Source organism: Ahaetulla prasina, chromosome 4 (assembly GCF_028640845.1).
Source record: "Ahaetulla prasina isolate Xishuangbanna chromosome 4, ASM2864084v1, whole genome shotgun sequence".
NCBI lineage: Eukaryota > Metazoa > Chordata > Lepidosauria > Squamata > Colubridae > Ahaetulla > Ahaetulla prasina.
This window is the reverse complement of record NC_080542.1, coordinates 44,693,055-44,710,154: the sequence shown is the minus strand read 5'-3', so window position 1 is coordinate 44,710,154 and position 17,100 is coordinate 44,693,055. Positions and strand designations below refer to the sequence as shown.

Here is a 17,100-nt window from a genome sequence, read left to right as displayed (position 1 = left end):
CCTCTGTTTATGCACCCTAGAACTGTGTTGGCTTTTTTGGCAGCTGCTGATTTATATTTAAATGGTTGTCCAGTAGGACTCCAAGATCCCTCTCACAGTTACTGCTATTGAGCAAGGTACTGTATACCACATATACTGTACCTGTGCATTTTGGATTTTTTTGCCTAAATGTAGAACCTTACTTTTTTCACCATTGAATTTCATTTTGTTAGATAGTGCCCAATGTTCAAGTCTGTCAAGATCCTTCTGTATCTTGAGCCTATCTTCTGGAGTGTTGGCTATTCCTGCAGTTTGTCATCTGCAAATTTGATGAATTCCCCATCTAACCCCTCGTCCAAGTCATTGACGAAGATGTTGAAGAGTACTGGGCCTAAAACAGAGCCTTGGGGTACTCCACTGCATACTTCCCTCCATGTAGATGCAGTTCCATTGAGGACTACAGTAGGTTATGGTCTACTTTATCAAATGCCTTACTGAAGTCCAAGTAAGTTATCTTGACAGTATTCCTCTGATCCACTATTGTTACTTTGTCAAATGTTATTGGACTCCAACTCCTTGTCAATTCTGATTATTATGATTCAAGGTGAGAGCCTGGAGTTGTAGCTCAAATGCTAGAGGGCTACATATTCTCACCCTTGTACTAAACCATAGTTGGCCTTATGAAGACATTCCAGAAGAGGAAGAAGGATTCCAGGTTTATCACTTGTCTGATCATGCTAAGTTAGATATCCCATATGCGATTGATGTCAGATCCCATCATTCCTTGCCAGCATTGTTAATTGGGAGTGGACATCCCAAATTTCTCAAGGGCATTATGTTGAAGAAGGGAATGCTAAACTTTGGCTCCGAATCAAGGTAATGGTAGGATGTTTTCATCTGTGAGATAAAAAAGTAAACATTCTTCCCTTTGAAGAAAAAAAATTTAAGTGCATGGTACCCTTGGCACATATCTTATTTTGACTACCTAAAGCAATGTCACAAGCACCTCTTCTGCTTTCTTTACAGTAATGAATTATGTCACTATAGTAATGAATTATGTAACTAATAAATGATTGCCCTTTTGGGTTAGCCAATGAGTTGTTTATACAATCTTCAGATGGAGCGTTGTGTCACTTGGGTGAAATGGATTTAAAATAATTACCTCATTAAATATAAAGACAGAGTTACGCCCAATTTAAATAGCAAAATAGACCTGTGGATAAGGAATGCTGAATATTACTACTTGACATATTTTGTTTAGCAGATGTCATTTTTGTTATCTAAGCACAGCTGAGGAGAAAAACTATTCAGTGAGAAGATTTTTTTAAAAAAAATTCACAGTACATGCTCTATTTCTCTGAGAAATAATTTTGCTCCCTTCCTTACTCTCTTTTTCTGTTTAAACAGAATTCTTGCCACCCCATCTAGTTCTTTCCAAATATATTTGTCATGCCCTGCCAGAGCGGTAAGCAAAAATGAAAGTTCATGAATTTATGGATTAGTTAAATAATTTTCACAAAGCACCATTTGTGACCTCCCCATCAACTTCCGACAAGCAAAATCAATGGGAGAACGAGAAGGATTTCTTAAAAACCATGTTTCATTGAACAATTGGTAATTTGCTTAACAATCATAGCAAAAAAGTCATAAAATGGTCACTTAACAGCATTCTGGTTCCAACTGTGGTGGTAAGTCAAGGACTACCTATATCCAGAACAAATCAGTAACCTGAATTTTTTACCCTGTTGCAAATGGAAACTCTGTTAAGAGAAAGAAACAGACTTTCTCTTAGCAGAGTCACCAAATGGCCCTGGAAATGTAGAGTTTACATTTTTCTTCTTTGCACTGACCATTGCATATACAGTACAATATTACAATCATCAGTAAAATAAAATTCTACCTGTATGCTTTTAAAGACTTTGTAATACTCTTTCATGAAAGAGGCTAATTTCTAAATTTGCTTTTTCCCCCCACTGAGTCCTTTAAACCAGGGGTCTCCAACCTTGGTCCCTTTAAGACTTGTGGACTTCAATTCCCAGAGTTCCTCAGCCAGCCGCCTTTGCTGGCTGAGGGACTCTGGGAGTTGAAGTCCACAAGTCTTAAAGGGACCAAGGTTGGAGACCCCTGCTTTAAACAAATAATTCAACCATCCCTGAAGTTTCAAAACTTCAGCATCGCGGTATCTCCTTGTAGTAGAGGTGAGTTCCTCTGGATAAATTTATGCTTAGTCATAATTCAGGTTAGAGAAAGAGAGAAGTGACTCAGCATCTATCTGGAACTTTTGTCCTTTGGAAAAATCTACGCTTCTAGAACCCTGTTCCTGTCTTTTCACAGTTAAAAAAATCAAAATTTCTTCTCAGGTCAAAAATCCATACATATTGATATCAACTACTAATTTTTCATATGGATAAAAATGGAGGGAAAAATCACTAGGCCAGCCTGAACTGGAAATAGGCCCTAAAGAATTAGACTGATTTTAAAAAGTTAAAAGATGAAGTTACCATCTGGATGAACCTCTAGATTTGAAATTTCACTGTTGTTAAATAAACATAAAAGTTTCAGAGCCATTGTAGAAAGAAGCATTCTCACTTGTAACAAACCCACCCCCATCCTCCCCTTTTCGTAAACTGCTAAAGAAAAGGAGAAAGCAAAGTTGAAGATGCTGGGAACACAACAGGACCAAGCCTATATTTAAAATTAAGCATTTAAGAGCCGTGGACCATGTGATAAATAAGATCTGATTGCAACCCGTTAGTCACAGAAGCAAATAGAAACTGCTTTTGAAAAAGAAAAAAGCTAGGAGAATCTCCCAGGGAGAACAGGAGAAGAATGTATGCAATGCAGATGCCAAGAAAAAAAAATTAACCTGCAGTTTTATTGCATATTACCTGAGATAAGTACTAATCTCCATTTATTGTAGGGATTTCAAGGAGAAGGCTTTGAGTAGTACAAAATAGCCTGGCCCAGTGGTATAGCATGTGCTTTGTATGCAAAAGATATTTGGTTAAATTCCTGATATCCTAAGCATCTGTCTCTTGCTTTAGTAATGGACAGATATGATTGCAGACTGTTTACCAGTTGAGTATGTGACGCATAGCACATCAGCCACTATTTCTGTGTCTCAAAAGTTAAATCTCAGTGGGGTGATAGATATGCTTTGACTCTAAAATTGCCAGTGTGTGTCAGGTTAAGTTCCTTTCATAACCATCTATCCAAATATCTCTTTTACACCAACTATGTGGCATCAAATCATTTTTGATTCCTAGCAAACACATACGGTATTTTTTGGAATATAAGACGCACCTTAGTTTTTGGGGAGGAAAATAAGAAAAACGCTAATTGACAGGTGGATCGGCCTCCCTGAATGCCCCCAATCATTTGTTCCAGAGGTGAATTTTAGCAACAGGTTCCTTGGTTGTGAGCTCTGTGCCTTGCTTTTTTTGGCTTTTTTTTTTTCTGTCTCTGAAAGCCTCTGAAACAGCTTCAGAAAAAAAGCCTCTGAAGCTCTGTTTGGGGGCTTCTTTTCTGCAGCTTCATTTCTGATGCTTTTTTCAGCCTCTGAAACCTCTGTTTGAGAAGCTGGGCACAGTGGTGGGATTCAGCCAGTTCGCACCACTTCCGGAGAACCGGCTGTTAACTGTCTGAGCAGTTTGGCAAACTGGTTGTTGGAATAAATCATTAGTGCAGAGAACCGGTTGTTAAATTACTTGAATCCCACCACTGGCTGGGCGTTGCTACATTCGGATTATAAAATGCACCCAAATTTTCACCATTTTGGGGGGGGGGGGAAAGGTGCATCTTATATGCCAAAAAATATGGTATTTTTCTCCATAAACTTTTGCACCTATTTGCTGGCAAATACAAATCTCACTGTAAGATTATGCTTTGTAAAATACTTTAGGGGGAAAAAACAGTGTTCAGCTTAATGAAAGACAAACTTGATATGCTTGTAAGTATCTTGTGGTGTTGTTTTTTTAGTCCTTATGTGTTTGCTTTGTCTTCTCCAAATAAATAGTTGGCACAGTCAGGCCCAAGTTGAAACAAAACTCTAATATGGGGACATGAAAGTCCTTGCTTTTAACAAATTCTTCATTCTTCATGTTCATTCAGTTAGAGTGTTGAAGCAAATTGCAATGCCAAGGGGTAACAGTTTGCATCACAACAGGTGCCATAAAGCATTAGAGCAAAGTGTTAAAAGTTCCCATTCCACTTCAGAATCTTATGTCAGAGTGACTATTGGCCCTGCCTGTTAATAATTCAGCATTTACTTGAATCTCCAAGCAACCTGCTTTAGAAACCAATGTAAAGCAGAGTGTGCTAGTGTTGAACTAATTAATAACAGGTGAAGTAACGTATAGAATGTACATGTGAACTTGCTAAAGCATTTTTTTTAACTGGGAGAAGCACAGGAGTTCCAAATACACTGATTGCATCACATCTGGTTAAGATGATCTTCTTCCCTGCCACAGGCATATTTACACCATTTTACTTCTATTCTTGTTGAATTGTGTCTAGCTTTGCTTAATCTTGATTTTTGCACTGGTCTCACTGCACATCTAGAAAACAGCCTTCACGATATTATAGTTTTCTTCTGTGTATCAAAGCCACACAGGATCACTCAACTCCTTTACTCTCTAGTTACTGGAAATTATACATAGGATTCCTTCAGATTTCTCAAGGCACCTCCATGCCACACCAGTTCCATTCCCTTTGTTAGATGCTAACAAAGTAGTTTAAAGCCATCCTATATTCATAAAGCAATCTAAAAATTGTTTAATGAGGGGCCCTACAATATCATACAGAAATAAAAACATCACACAATGACCCATGAATCATTGTAAACCTGCAAGGAATAATAAAGCAATCAGTGCTGTCCTCCAGCTGAATAACAGGAGAGCAAAAATGTTTTCTCATCATCCACTGAACAAATTACACATTCTGGAGCCATGAAAACCTCTCACTCCCACTACATCCAAAAAAAGGAAATAAATTGTTAGCTAGGTTCTCCTCCCCCTAGAGGAGAACAAGGTTTTAGTTCACCTTGTATGCATTTGTTTGGCTGTTTGGGAAAAAAAAGGTTTTAGTTCACCTTGTATGCATTTGTTTGGCTGTTTGGGAAAAAAAATAAGTTTTTCCTCTGCAAAAAATGCCACAAAGCAATCAGTATTCTTCTCAAGCTGAGTAACAGGAAAACAAAAATGTTTTCCCATCATTTTCTCATCCACTGAACCAATTATACATTTTGGAGCCATGAAAATTCCTCACTCCCACCATACAAAAAAAGGAAAACAAATTGTTAGCTACCTCACTCTCCTCCTTAGTTCACATTGTATGCATTTGTTAGGCTGTTTGGGGAAAAAATAAGTTTTTCCTCTGTAAAAATGCTTTTCAATTGCATTGCCATGTTTCCTCCTGCATTTAAAAGACCTCTACAAGTTATAATAATGAGATGATAATATTAGCATTTGCAGTTGAGGTCCTTACCTCTAATTTTGGCTGATACCCATACAGTTGGTGAAGAGGAAGAGTCATTATAAGTAATGTTTCCAGACAGGCACCAGGAACTGGATCCTGAAGCTTGGAGCCAGGCTGAGGCAAGGAAATTAACTGCTCAAAAGCTTCTCAAAAGAAGCTTAACATCTGTTTCAAATAAAGCATTGATTGAAATAGGGAAAGGAAGGAAATGCTGATGTATACAGCTGATCCAGAATTGATGCTAGAGCCAAAGTGGAAGTACATACAGATTTCAAATGTTTTGTTTCTTCTTTGGATCAAGTTCCTGAGGGTGGTTGTTGTTTTAATGAAAATAATAGGTATCTCTAAGCATTTGATATCTTGAAATTTTAGGTCTAGAAAGCCTCGAACTATGTTGCCTACATTCCAACCTAAGCTTAGTTCATAAGATTATTTACCAAAACGTCCTACCTATTAATGAGTACTTTAACTTCAGCTGTAATAACACAAGGGCTAGCAATAGATTCAAACTCAAAATAATTCGCTCTAATCTTAATTGTAGGAAATATGACTTCTGCAATAGAGTAGCAAATGTCTGGAACTCTCTACCTGATCCTGTTGTTAGTCTCTCTAATCCCCATATGTTTCACCGTAAACTGTCTACCATGGACCTTTCATGTTTCTTAAGAAGTCTCCAAGGGGCTGTGCATAAGCGCACCAGGATGCCTACTGTCCCTGTCCTACTGTTCCCAATTATATGTAATCATTCTATGTGTTTATGGCTGTGTTTTGCCAATTTATATCCTTTATTTGTGCCAATTTTTTCATGTGTCCATTTATTTATTTAATTTGTCATAACAATATACACAAGCATAACAAGCAAAATACAAAAGATTATATAATATATAAATATATATATGAGGAGAAACAAGGTAGTATAAGCATATATATATATATATATATATATATATATATATATATATATATATATATATATAAATATATATGAAGAAACAATAGGGCGATGGCCGGGCGGAGGTGGTAGAGGGCGGCGGTGGCCTGCCCCGGTGCTTTGAGGCGGCGGATGGCCCGATAGGCCCAACGTGGTTGTGGCCTTGCCCTAGTGGGTGGCGTGGATACCTGGTGGTGCCTTGAGGAAGGCCCATGGGCCCAGTGGATACCCCTCCATTATTTAACATCTTTAAATAACATCTTTATCATCGTTCCTCCCCCCTTCTTCCATAGTCCACCCCTGGTTGTTTGTATGGGGTGGTGAATTGACTGAGTTAGCGGTTTGGTCATCTACCGCACAAGGATTACCACTAACTGTTTCCCATCAGGATAGACTGGTCGTGGTCATTTTACCATCTGCTTTGTCATCTGCTATCATCTTGACCAGCCCAGGATGGGCCTTTTGCCGGACCTTCTCTGTGATGCGAACATTTACCGCGGCTGACCTACTTGCCCTGCGAGATGCCCCTCTCTCGCGGGTTTGGCCCTCCAGATTATCGAGGGCCCACCTTGAGGCAGGCTTTGGAGCCCGAGAGGTGGCATGCAAAAATAGGAGGCTTAGGGTTTTTAATTAGTTGTTTTAATAGATTTTTAAGGGAAGTTTTAGAGGATTTTAAGGGTTGGGAGGGGAGGATTTGTGGTGGGGAGAGTACCCGTCGGGGAGGGATCCAGCCCCTGTGCTTGTTCGCGACATTATTACATCTGGTCTGAAGGCAGGGGGGGAGGGTTCTGTTCCAGGACTAGAGGGTTGTTCAATCTGTACGGTAAGTGGGAGAGGCAGATATGGCGGAGGGGGGGGCGTATCGAGTGTTGGGAGCACGTGCTCGATGTTTGAAGGCGATCACGTGCTCCAACCCCTCAGTCCCTACCCGTTCCTCAGGCGGCCATGATCCTCAGAGCTTGGATCTTCAGTTGATGTTATGTAATGCCCGGTCCGTGGCTAATAAAGCTCCCCTGATTTGCGATCTTATTCAGGGGGAGTCCGCGGACCTTATGGGCATTACGGAGACCTGGTTGGGTCCAGAGGGGGGGGTTCCCCTCATTGAGCTGTGCCCTCCAGGTTTCCGAGCATTTCATCAGCCGAGGGCCCAAGGTAAGGGTGGGGGGGTGGCGGTTGTCATTAAAGAAGATCTAGAGCCGAGGGAGACCACTGTTCCTCAGATTGCCGGCTGTGAATCCCTCTATGTGAGGTGGGGCCATAGGAATCAGTTGGGCTTGTTGATCGAGTACCTGGCTCCTTGCTGCGTGACCACAGCCCTGCCCGAGCTGTTGGAGGTACTTGCCTCTGTGGCGGTTGAGACCCCCAGACTCATAGTCATGGGGGATTTCAACCTGCCATCAGCTGGCTTGTTATCGACTACAGCTCGGGAGTTCCAGGCTTCCATGACGGCCTTGGACCTGATTCGGGTAAATGATGGCCCCACGCACATGGGAGGAGGCACGCTGGACCTGATTTATATCTCTGGACAGTGGTTAAATGATCTGGAACTAGATGACTTAGTAACAGAACCGATGTCATGGTCCGATCATTTTCTCCTTTGACTAGACTTCCGAACCGCCATCCACCATCGCAGGGAGACGGAACCTATACGGTGGTTCTGTCCCAGGCGCCTGACGGACTCTGAGAGGTTCCTGACGGAGCTTGGGCCATTCCCTGAGGATCTGGCCCACGGCACGACTGAGGAACTAGTTGCGGCCTGGGAGCGGGCTGCGGCTGGGGCCTTGGACCGTGTCGTGCCTTTGCGACCTCTGACCCGGCGCAGATCTCATCTGGCCCCTTGACTCTCCGAGGGGCTGAGGGAGATGAAACGCCGGAGAAGACGTCTAGAGAGCACCTGGAGGTCCAGTCGTTCCGAAGCTGATCGGACACTAGTTAGGTCCTATTCTAGGACCTACCTAGTGGCAATGAGGGAGGCGAGGCGCTCATACGCCTCCACCCTCATTGCGTCGGCAGATAACCGCCCGGCCGCCCTGTTTCGGGTGACCCGCTCTCTCCTTCATCAGGAGGTGCGGGATGACCCGTTGCAGGGACGTGCCGAGGAGTTTAGTGGTTATCTATACGATAAAATCGCTCAGCTCCGGGATGGTCTGGACCGAAATTGGGATGATCCAAGCGAGGGAGAGGAGACACGTCTTGTTGAGTCTGTTTGGGATGAGTTTGACCCCGTGGCTCCCGAGGACGTGGACAGGTTGTTGGGGAGGCTTCACGCCACTACATGTTTACTGGACCCGTGTCCTTCCTGGTTGGTACTCGCCACTCAAGAGGTGACACGACGCTGGCTCCAGGGGATTATCAACGCTTCTTTGTTGGAAGGGGTTTTCCCTGCCGCCTTGAAAGAGGCGGTGGTGAGACCCCTCCTCAAGAAGCCCTCCCTGGACCCAGCTATTTTGGGCAATTATCGTCCAGTCTCCAACCTTCGCTTTGTTGGGGAGGTTGTAGAAATGCTGTGGCGCGACAGCTACCCCAATACCTGGATGAAGCCGTCTATCTAGACCCGTTCCAGTCCGGCTTCCGACCCGGGTACAGCACGGAGACAGCTTTGGTCGCATTGGTGGATGATCTCTGGAGGGCCAGGGACAGGGGTTATTCCTCTGCCCTGGTCCTATTAGACCTCTCAGCGGCTTTTGATACCATCGACCATGGTATCTTGCTGCGCCGGTTGGGGGGGATTGGGAGTGGGAGGCACCGTGTATCGGTGGTTCTCCTCCTATCTCTCTGACCAGTCGCAGACGGTGTTGACAGGGGGGCAGAGGTCGACCACGAGGGACCTCACTTGTGGGGTGCCGCAGGGGTCGATCCTCTCGCCCCTTCTGTTCAACATCTACATGAAGCCGTTGGGTGAGATCATCAGTGGCTTTGGGGTGAGATACCAGTTGTACGCTGATGACACCCAGCTGTACTTCTCCACCCCAGGCCACCCCAATGAAGCTGTTGAAGTGCTGTCCCGGTGTGTGGAAGCCGTACGGGTCTGGATGGGGAGAAACAGGCTCAAGCTTAATCCCTCCAAGACGGAGTGGCTGTGGATGCCGGCACCCCGATTCAGTCAGCTGCAGCCGCGGCTGACTGTTGGAGGCGAGTTATTGGCCCCAAAGGATAGGGTGCGCAACTTAGGTGTCCTCCTGGATGAACGGCTGTCGTTTGAAGATCATTTGACGGCCGTCTCCAGGAGGGCCTTCCACCAGGTTCGCCTGGTTCGGCAGTTGCGCCCCTTCCTTGATCGGGATGCCTTGTGCACAGTCACTCATGCGCTCGTTACCTCTCGCTTGGATTATTGTAATGCTCTCTACATGGGGCTCCCCTTGAGGTGCACTCGGACGCTTCAGTTAGTCAGAATGCAGCTGCGCGGGTGATAGAGGAGCTCGCGTAGCTCCCATATAACACCGCTCCTGCGCAGACTGCACTGGCTACCTGTGGCCTTTCGAGTGCACTTTAAGGTTTTGGTTACTACCTTTAAAGCGCTCCATGGCTTAGGGCCTGGGTACTTACGGGACCGCCTGCTGTTACCACATGCCTCCCACTGACCCGTGCGCTCTCACAGAGAGGGACTTCTCAGGGTGCCGTCTGCCAAGCAATGTCGGCTGGCGGCCCCCAGGAGAAGGTCCTTCTCTGTGGAGGCTCCCACACTCTGGAACGAGCTTCCCCCGGGTTTACGCCAAATACCTGACCTTCGGACATTCCGTCGCGAACTGAAGACACATCTTTTTATTCGCGCGGGGCTGGCTTAAATGGAATTTTATTAATTTTAAATTCTTATTAATTAATTTTAAATGGGGTTTTTAGTTTATTGTATATTTTTACTTCTCAGGCTAATTTTAAAATAAGTTTTTTAATTGCATTTTAAATTGTATATTGTATTATCTGTTTTATTTTTGCCTGTACACCGCCCTGAGTCATTCGGGAGAAGGGCGGTATAAAAATCAAATAAATAAATAAATAAATAAGACAGGAACGATAGGCACATTTGTGCTCTTATGCACGCCTCTTAGAGTCCTCTTAGAAATGTGGTGAGGTCAACAGTGGATAGATTTTTAATAAAACTTTTGGGGTTATGAGAAGAGACCACAAAGTCAAGTAATGCATTCCAAGCATAGATAATTCTGTTACAGAAATCGTGTTTTCTGCAATCCAAACTGGTGCGGTTGACATTAAGTTTAAATCTGTTGGTAGCTCTTGTGTTATTGTAGTTGAAACTGAAGTAGTCATTGGCGGGAAGGACATTACAACGAATGATTCTATAAGCTAAACCCAGGTCCTGTCGAAGGCGACGAAGTTCCAAGTTTTCTAGACCCAGGATATCAAGTCTGGTGGAATAAGGTATTTTATTGGTTACGGAGAAGTGAAGAATTCTTCTCGTAAAATACCTCTGGACACGCTCAACTGTATTGATGTTAGAAATATGGTATGGATTCCAGACAAGCGAGCAATAATCAAGAATTGGCCTAGCAAAAGTTTTATATGCTCTGGTCAGTAGCGTGGTGTTTTTGGAAAAGAAGCTACGTAGAATTAAGTTAACAACTTTTAGAGCCTTTTTTGCTGTATAGTTGCAGTGGGCTTTGGCACTTAGATCGTTAGATATAAAAACTCCAAGGTCTTTGACTGGGTGGGGGTCATCAGTGAGCTAATGTCCATCAAGCATGTACTTGTCATGTACTAATGTCCATGTCTGTGTCTACTCTTAATTGTTGACAAATAAATAAATAAATGGTATCCTCTCAGTGTGGAACCACAATTCCATGTCTAACTGAAAGTGATGGGATTTGTAGACCCAGTGCAATTAAACAACAAAGGGCTGGGAAGTATTCAGTTCCATGCCTGTTTCTTTTCTCCCCTGTTCCGAATGCAGATGCATAGAGCAGTGCTTACATGCTCATCACAGCTCTCAAAGTCTGTCTTGAAAAATATCAGGCATCAGTGAGACTTGTGAGTCTGCATCTTGATTTTTGATGGTAGAACTATGGCTTAACCTTAACTGATATGGAAGAAAGCAAATTGATGATATTCTTTGACACGGTGAAGTTGCATATTGTCTTTGACGCACTTTTGTTGCTCTGTGTTCCATTCCAGGGCTGCTGTGCCAGAAAAATGAATGTGGGCACAGCTCACAGCGAAGTGAACCCAAATACCCGAGTCATGAACAGCCGCGGCATCTGGCTCTCCTACATCTTGGGAATTGGCCTCCTGCACGTGATTTTGCTCAGCATTCCTTTCCTCAGTGTCCCTGTTGTCTGGACTCTAACTAACCTCATTCACAACATGGTATGAAGGTGCTCTTTGGCTTCACAAACAGGTCCTTCTGCAACAGGCAGTGGAAGGAGCCAAAGTGATGGTCTCTCTCTGGGCTCTCTAAACGAATGGGAAGGGGGGAACAGTAGCATCAATGGTCGCTGTAGTAAATTCAGGTTCAATTGTTGCACAGCCCTGCAGCCAGTGGGTATAATATTTTCCATCTGGAATTCATTTCCCGGACCTGAGTGCTTCCTTGAGGATCTCATCATCCTACATAGATTCCTGGCTCAACTTGGAAACTAGCCATACATCTCAGCTAAACAATTATAGTTTTGGGGCCCCATTTGATGTATCTGCTCCTATTTTCTTTCAGTGTTCTCTATATGGCAATTTAGGATAATGTGATGAATTATCTGGTGAAAATGTCCACACATCACCTGGGATAAGGGTAACAGTGGAATAAACTGAGTAAGGTATTTGAAGCAGAATATTCAAATATAAAGATCTTAGTTTGTTAAGTCAAAGCCCAGGAACGTGTCAAAGTGGCATTCACACTGCTTCATATCATGCTTAGCTTAAACTATCATTTCCCTTTACAGAGAAAAAAACCTGGTTTAGTTTTTATTAGTTTGCAAAATCAAGTTTGATGTGTTTGCAAATAATCAAGATTAAGTCACATTTCCCAGGTTGCCTACAAAATAGTTACTTAAAGGAGAGTTGGAAAATTAGGAAGCTTGGAGATTTGCAGTCCTACACACTCTTGCCTTTGATTGAGTTGGTTCAGAAGAATGAATTAATGATTGCCTATCCCTGTTTTGAGAACTATAATCATAATGATAGATTCACTTAGCCCAGTGTAGAAAGGATGAATGGAATTAGATTAGTGCAATGTTAATTTGTCTTACAATGAAATATTAAGCCATGAGTGTGTGTCAAATCTAACTGATATGCACATGTTCACATTATTCTTCCTGGATTTATGTACATTTTAGGTTACAGGTAGTCATTGCTTAACAACTGGCAATTAACAACAATTGGCAATTCCATCATTAAGTGATGCAACTGTTAAGCAAGATATCACATTATTATGACAGACTTATGACCTCACTTCTATCCCGGTTGTTAAGTGAACTTGTCATTTTATTGCTCTTTCTCTGTTGACTCTGCTTATCAGAAACCAGCTGTGAAGTGGCAAATCACACAACATTATGAGAGTTGTAAACTCCCAATGAGTTGCGAAGTGATTGGAATGATCACATGACTATGGGGAAATTGTGATGGTCATGTGAGAACCAGTCATAAAATTGCTTTTTCAGTGGTATTGTAATTTTGGTCTCTAAATGGGGCAACCATTAACCAAGGATTACCTGTATATATGAGATAGAGGGAGACTCAAACCCCACCCCACCCCCCAAAAAAAACCCTGGTTATAAGAATAGGGAAAATTGTATAAGTAAACCAAAAATGGTATGCAAATGAACTGCATGGAGAACATAAGGCAAAATGTTATAGAAAGTTATACCTTAAAAGCTATAACAATGGTGGCCAGTTTCCGGAAAATGTTCTTTCCCATTTCAATGATATGATCAGCCAGTCATTTAAGCTGATTTGTATTTCAGAGTAATGTCCCCTCAATTCATCTTTCCTGCAGTGCCAAGTAGCTACTTTAACTGCAGACCGGGTGGCCAGCCTCGTGGAGATACATAATATGAGCCTGACCCAAAGAAAGCTATCTGTTCTCCAGCTGGGGGCCTCAGCTACTTGCCTGGAGTCATTACTTCATTATAGTAATATAATGAATGAGAATGATGACATGTCCACTAGGTTCCTTCTCTCTGACTAGATTTCATGTTTGATTGCACAGTATGACACTCAACTCAAAACCTTTTTAATGACATAAGCTCATCCCTAGAGAGAGTCTCAGTCATCCAGGTCATGATTATCTCAAAGGTGCTGTTTCAAGAGGCAACTGGACTTTCTTGTTTTTCCTTTGAAGACATTTTGCTTCTCATCCAAGAAGCTTCTTCAGCTCTGACTAGATGGTGAGAGAATAGGATTTATATTCCTTGCAGACAGCTGGTCATTTGCATCCTTTTAAAATATAAATCCTTTCACTCCCCACTGTATTGGGGGCAGGAATATTGAAAGAGTTTCTGCATGTGGCTTGTATTACTTCACTTTTGTGGAATTGACTCTGTCACGTATTCTTCTACCTGGCCATTCCTATTAGTCTATCATTAGCTGCTGAAATGGTTTTCAGAGCTGTATGAGTGGTGGCTTTTGAGTGGAACGCCCAATTGCAGGCCAGAAAGATTGCGTAAAAACACATTTTGTCATATAAGAATCTACTTGCCAATTGGGGCTTTGCACGCCAGTTGGTGGTTGTTAAAAGGTGAAAAATTTAACTTGGGCTCTCCTGTTTCCACACTGAGATGTAACATAATCTGCAGTTGTTTTATTCAGTGTTTTTACTCTTGAAATATAGAGTGGGTTGTAAGGAGGTGAATGTCTGTTATCCTGCAACCCAAAGATTATACCAGAATCTCCTGCTCAGCAGCTTTATTGTCAGAACTTTTGTACCTGCTCAGGCATATATGACTGCTTCACTTAGAGAGAAAAACATATCACTATCTTTGCCTAGTGTTCATATTCCACACATCAACGTAGCCTAGAGGATATGAGATGTTTTTCATATCAGTGGCCGCCATTCATTGTATCATTTTCCAGCCTATTAAGTATCTTTGTCAGTTTATCCTCTCAAGCCTCTTGGAGACTAATTCTTGCTTCTCTCCTTGATCTGTGTCCATCCATTTGTATACCCCAGATCTGGCTGTCCATTTATGTTCTATCCTCTGTAGTTCAGCTCCCCACCTGGCTGAACTACAGATGTATGAGAAGAGAACAGGACAGGACAGGACAGGACAGAATAGTTGGAAGAGACCTCGGAGGTCTTCTAGTCCAATCTCCTGCTTAGGGAGGAAGCCCTACACCAACCCAGACAAATGGTTATCCAATCTCTTCTTAAAATTTCCAGTGTTGGAGCATTCACAACTTCTGGAGACAAGTTGTTCCACTGATTAATTGTTCTAACTGTCAAGAAATTCTTCCTTAGTTCTCAGTTGCTTCTCTCCTTAGTTTCCACCCATTGCTTCTTGACCTATCCTTCTGGAGAATATTTTGACTCCCCTCTTCTTTCTGGTGGCCCCTGAACTATTGGAACCCTGCTATCATGTCTCCCTTAGCCCTTCTTTTCATTAAACTAGACATACCTAGTTCATGCAACTGTTCTTCATATGTTTTAGCCTCCAGTCCCCTAATTATCTTTCTTACTCTTCTCTGCACTCTTTCTAGAGTCTCAACATCTTTTTTACACTGTGGCGACCAAAACTGAATGCAGTATTCCAAGTGTGGCCTTACCAAGACATTATAAAGTGGTATTAACACTTCATGTGATCTTGATTCTATCCCTCTGTTTATGCAGCCTAGGACTGTGTTGCCTTTTTTGGCAACTGCTGCACATTGCTGGCTCATATTTAAATGATTGTCCACTAGGACTCCAAGATCCCTCTCACAATTACTAGTATTGAGCAAGGTACCACATATACGGTACCTGTGCATTTTTGTTTTCTTGCCTAAATGTAGAATGTAGAATGCTGAAGAACCCTTTGGCACAGTTCTTTTCTTATGGCTGCAGACCAGTGAAATAAGTCAAAAAGAACTAGGATTATAGTATCAAACTTGCCAGTAGTCATTTCCATGGATGTGAAGAAATTTCATATTGAGTGTTTGATTATTCGTTTGCTCTTGATACCCTCTTTTCCTCTTAAGAAAACATGTCTGCTCAAAGCTAGTATTCTTGCTCTTTGAGGGGACGCCTCACTTTAGGTTGAGACTCAACATGTGGTTAAGGTAATGGAACAAGAACAAGAACATCTAGTTTCAGTCCTCCTTTACACCTTGGCCAAGTCTAATTAGATTATTTTAATTAGGTGTTGGTAAACAGAAAGGCCTTGTTGCATCATGTAGAGGTAGTCCTTGACTTACAACTGTAACAGATTTTCTGTTGCAAAGCAAGGCAGATGTTAAGCAGTTGATTTTACAAGCTTTCTTGCCATGGTTGTTAAGTGAGTCAAACAGTCATTAAGTAAATCCAATTTGCCTAATTGACTTTTCTGGTCAAAAGCTGGGAAGATCACAAATGACAATCACTATGACCACAGGATGCTGCAACTCTTATAAATAAATATATGCTAGCTACCAAATGCCCGAATTTTGTTCATATGAGAGTGGAGACGTTGCTGCGGTCATAAATGCAAGAAATTACTTACTTTTGAAGTGCAGTTGCAAATTCAAATGGTTGTTAAATGAATGGATTCTAGGACCACCCATACTGATAGTTTCACTCTAAGAAATAGCTGCAATTTTTAGCAGTGAAACAATCACTTTAAAAAATGCACTAATTCTTATTGAAATAGTGATTTTGGATTTTACCTCAGCACTTTCCCTTATCGTGTCACTTCCATTATACTGTACTGTAGGTCATTTTCACCTTTCTCATCGCTTAAACTGCTATCTGAAAGAAAGTATGCAGTCAAGCAAGCTAAAAAGTCCTGCTAAACCACCAAACCTTTATGTTTTCTTACAGTGTATGTACATCTTCCTACACACTGTGAAAGGAACGCCGTTTGAGACTCCTGATCAGGGGAAGGCCCGGCTGCTAACTCACTGGGAACAGATGGACTATGGAGTACAGTTCACAGCTTCTCGCAAGTTCTTGACTATCACACCAATTATACTGTGAGTACCAAAGAGACTGTGGTTGGAAATCCTCTTCTATTGTTATTTTCCAGTTTCAGCATGCAGGGAGTGCTCCAGTTTGCACTGAAACCAGGGAATTCAAGCACGTGGAAAACCACTGAGAACAAGATGGGCTAAGTCATAGATACCTCATAGTTACGTCAGGCGGAGAGCAGTCTGGAATTAGATTTTTCAGTCTCCCTCTCTGTTGGCCTTGCTGATGAGACTTTTGCAAAGAGTTGTAGGTTAGCAGAGGAGGGAGGCGGATATTACACATTCCTAAACACTGGCTCACAGCCTTAGTTTAAATCACATAACCTAAGAACATAAGAGTCCTGCTGGATTAGATCAAGGCTTATCTATCCAGCATTGTTTCCTACATTGAAGCAATACATGTTGCTTCAGGGCAGTATGTGCACTGCATGTATGCTTAAATATGGTTTATTGAATGCACACATAGTTCTCTGGTTTGCACAAAATACTAATGGCAAAAAAAAAAAAACCTCACATGAAAGTGTAGTGGGATGTGGAAAACCAATTATTGCTTTGTGTACTGCCCAATCTGGTGACAACTTGAAAACCAGCGGCAAGTTGAGGACATTTTCTCTTCCTTGAGTTCAATTTCTCTTCCT

At 42.3% G+C, this 17,100-nt stretch overlaps 2 protein-coding genes across 4 annotated transcripts in view; one reads left to right on the top strand and one right to left on the bottom strand.

The window, feature by feature from the left end:
- The window catches only part of LRRC3C (leucine rich repeat containing 3C), a 130,399-nt gene that overhangs the window by 98,336 nt on the left and 14,963 nt on the right, over positions 1 to 17,100 (bottom strand). The window lies entirely within an intron of this gene.
- ORMDL3 (ORMDL sphingolipid biosynthesis regulator 3) overlaps positions 1 to 17,100 on the top strand; it is a 34,687-nt gene that overhangs the window by 9,687 nt on the left and 7,900 nt on the right. Inside the window, exons 2-3 of the mRNA XM_058180779.1 lie at positions 11,510 to 11,701; positions 16,317 to 16,468. Of these exons, the coding sequence (XP_058036762.1) occupies positions 11,528 to 11,701; positions 16,317 to 16,468 (326 nt within the window). The 5' untranslated portion in view covers positions 11,510 to 11,527. The remainder of the gene's footprint in view (positions 1 to 11,509; positions 11,702 to 16,316; positions 16,469 to 17,100) is intronic.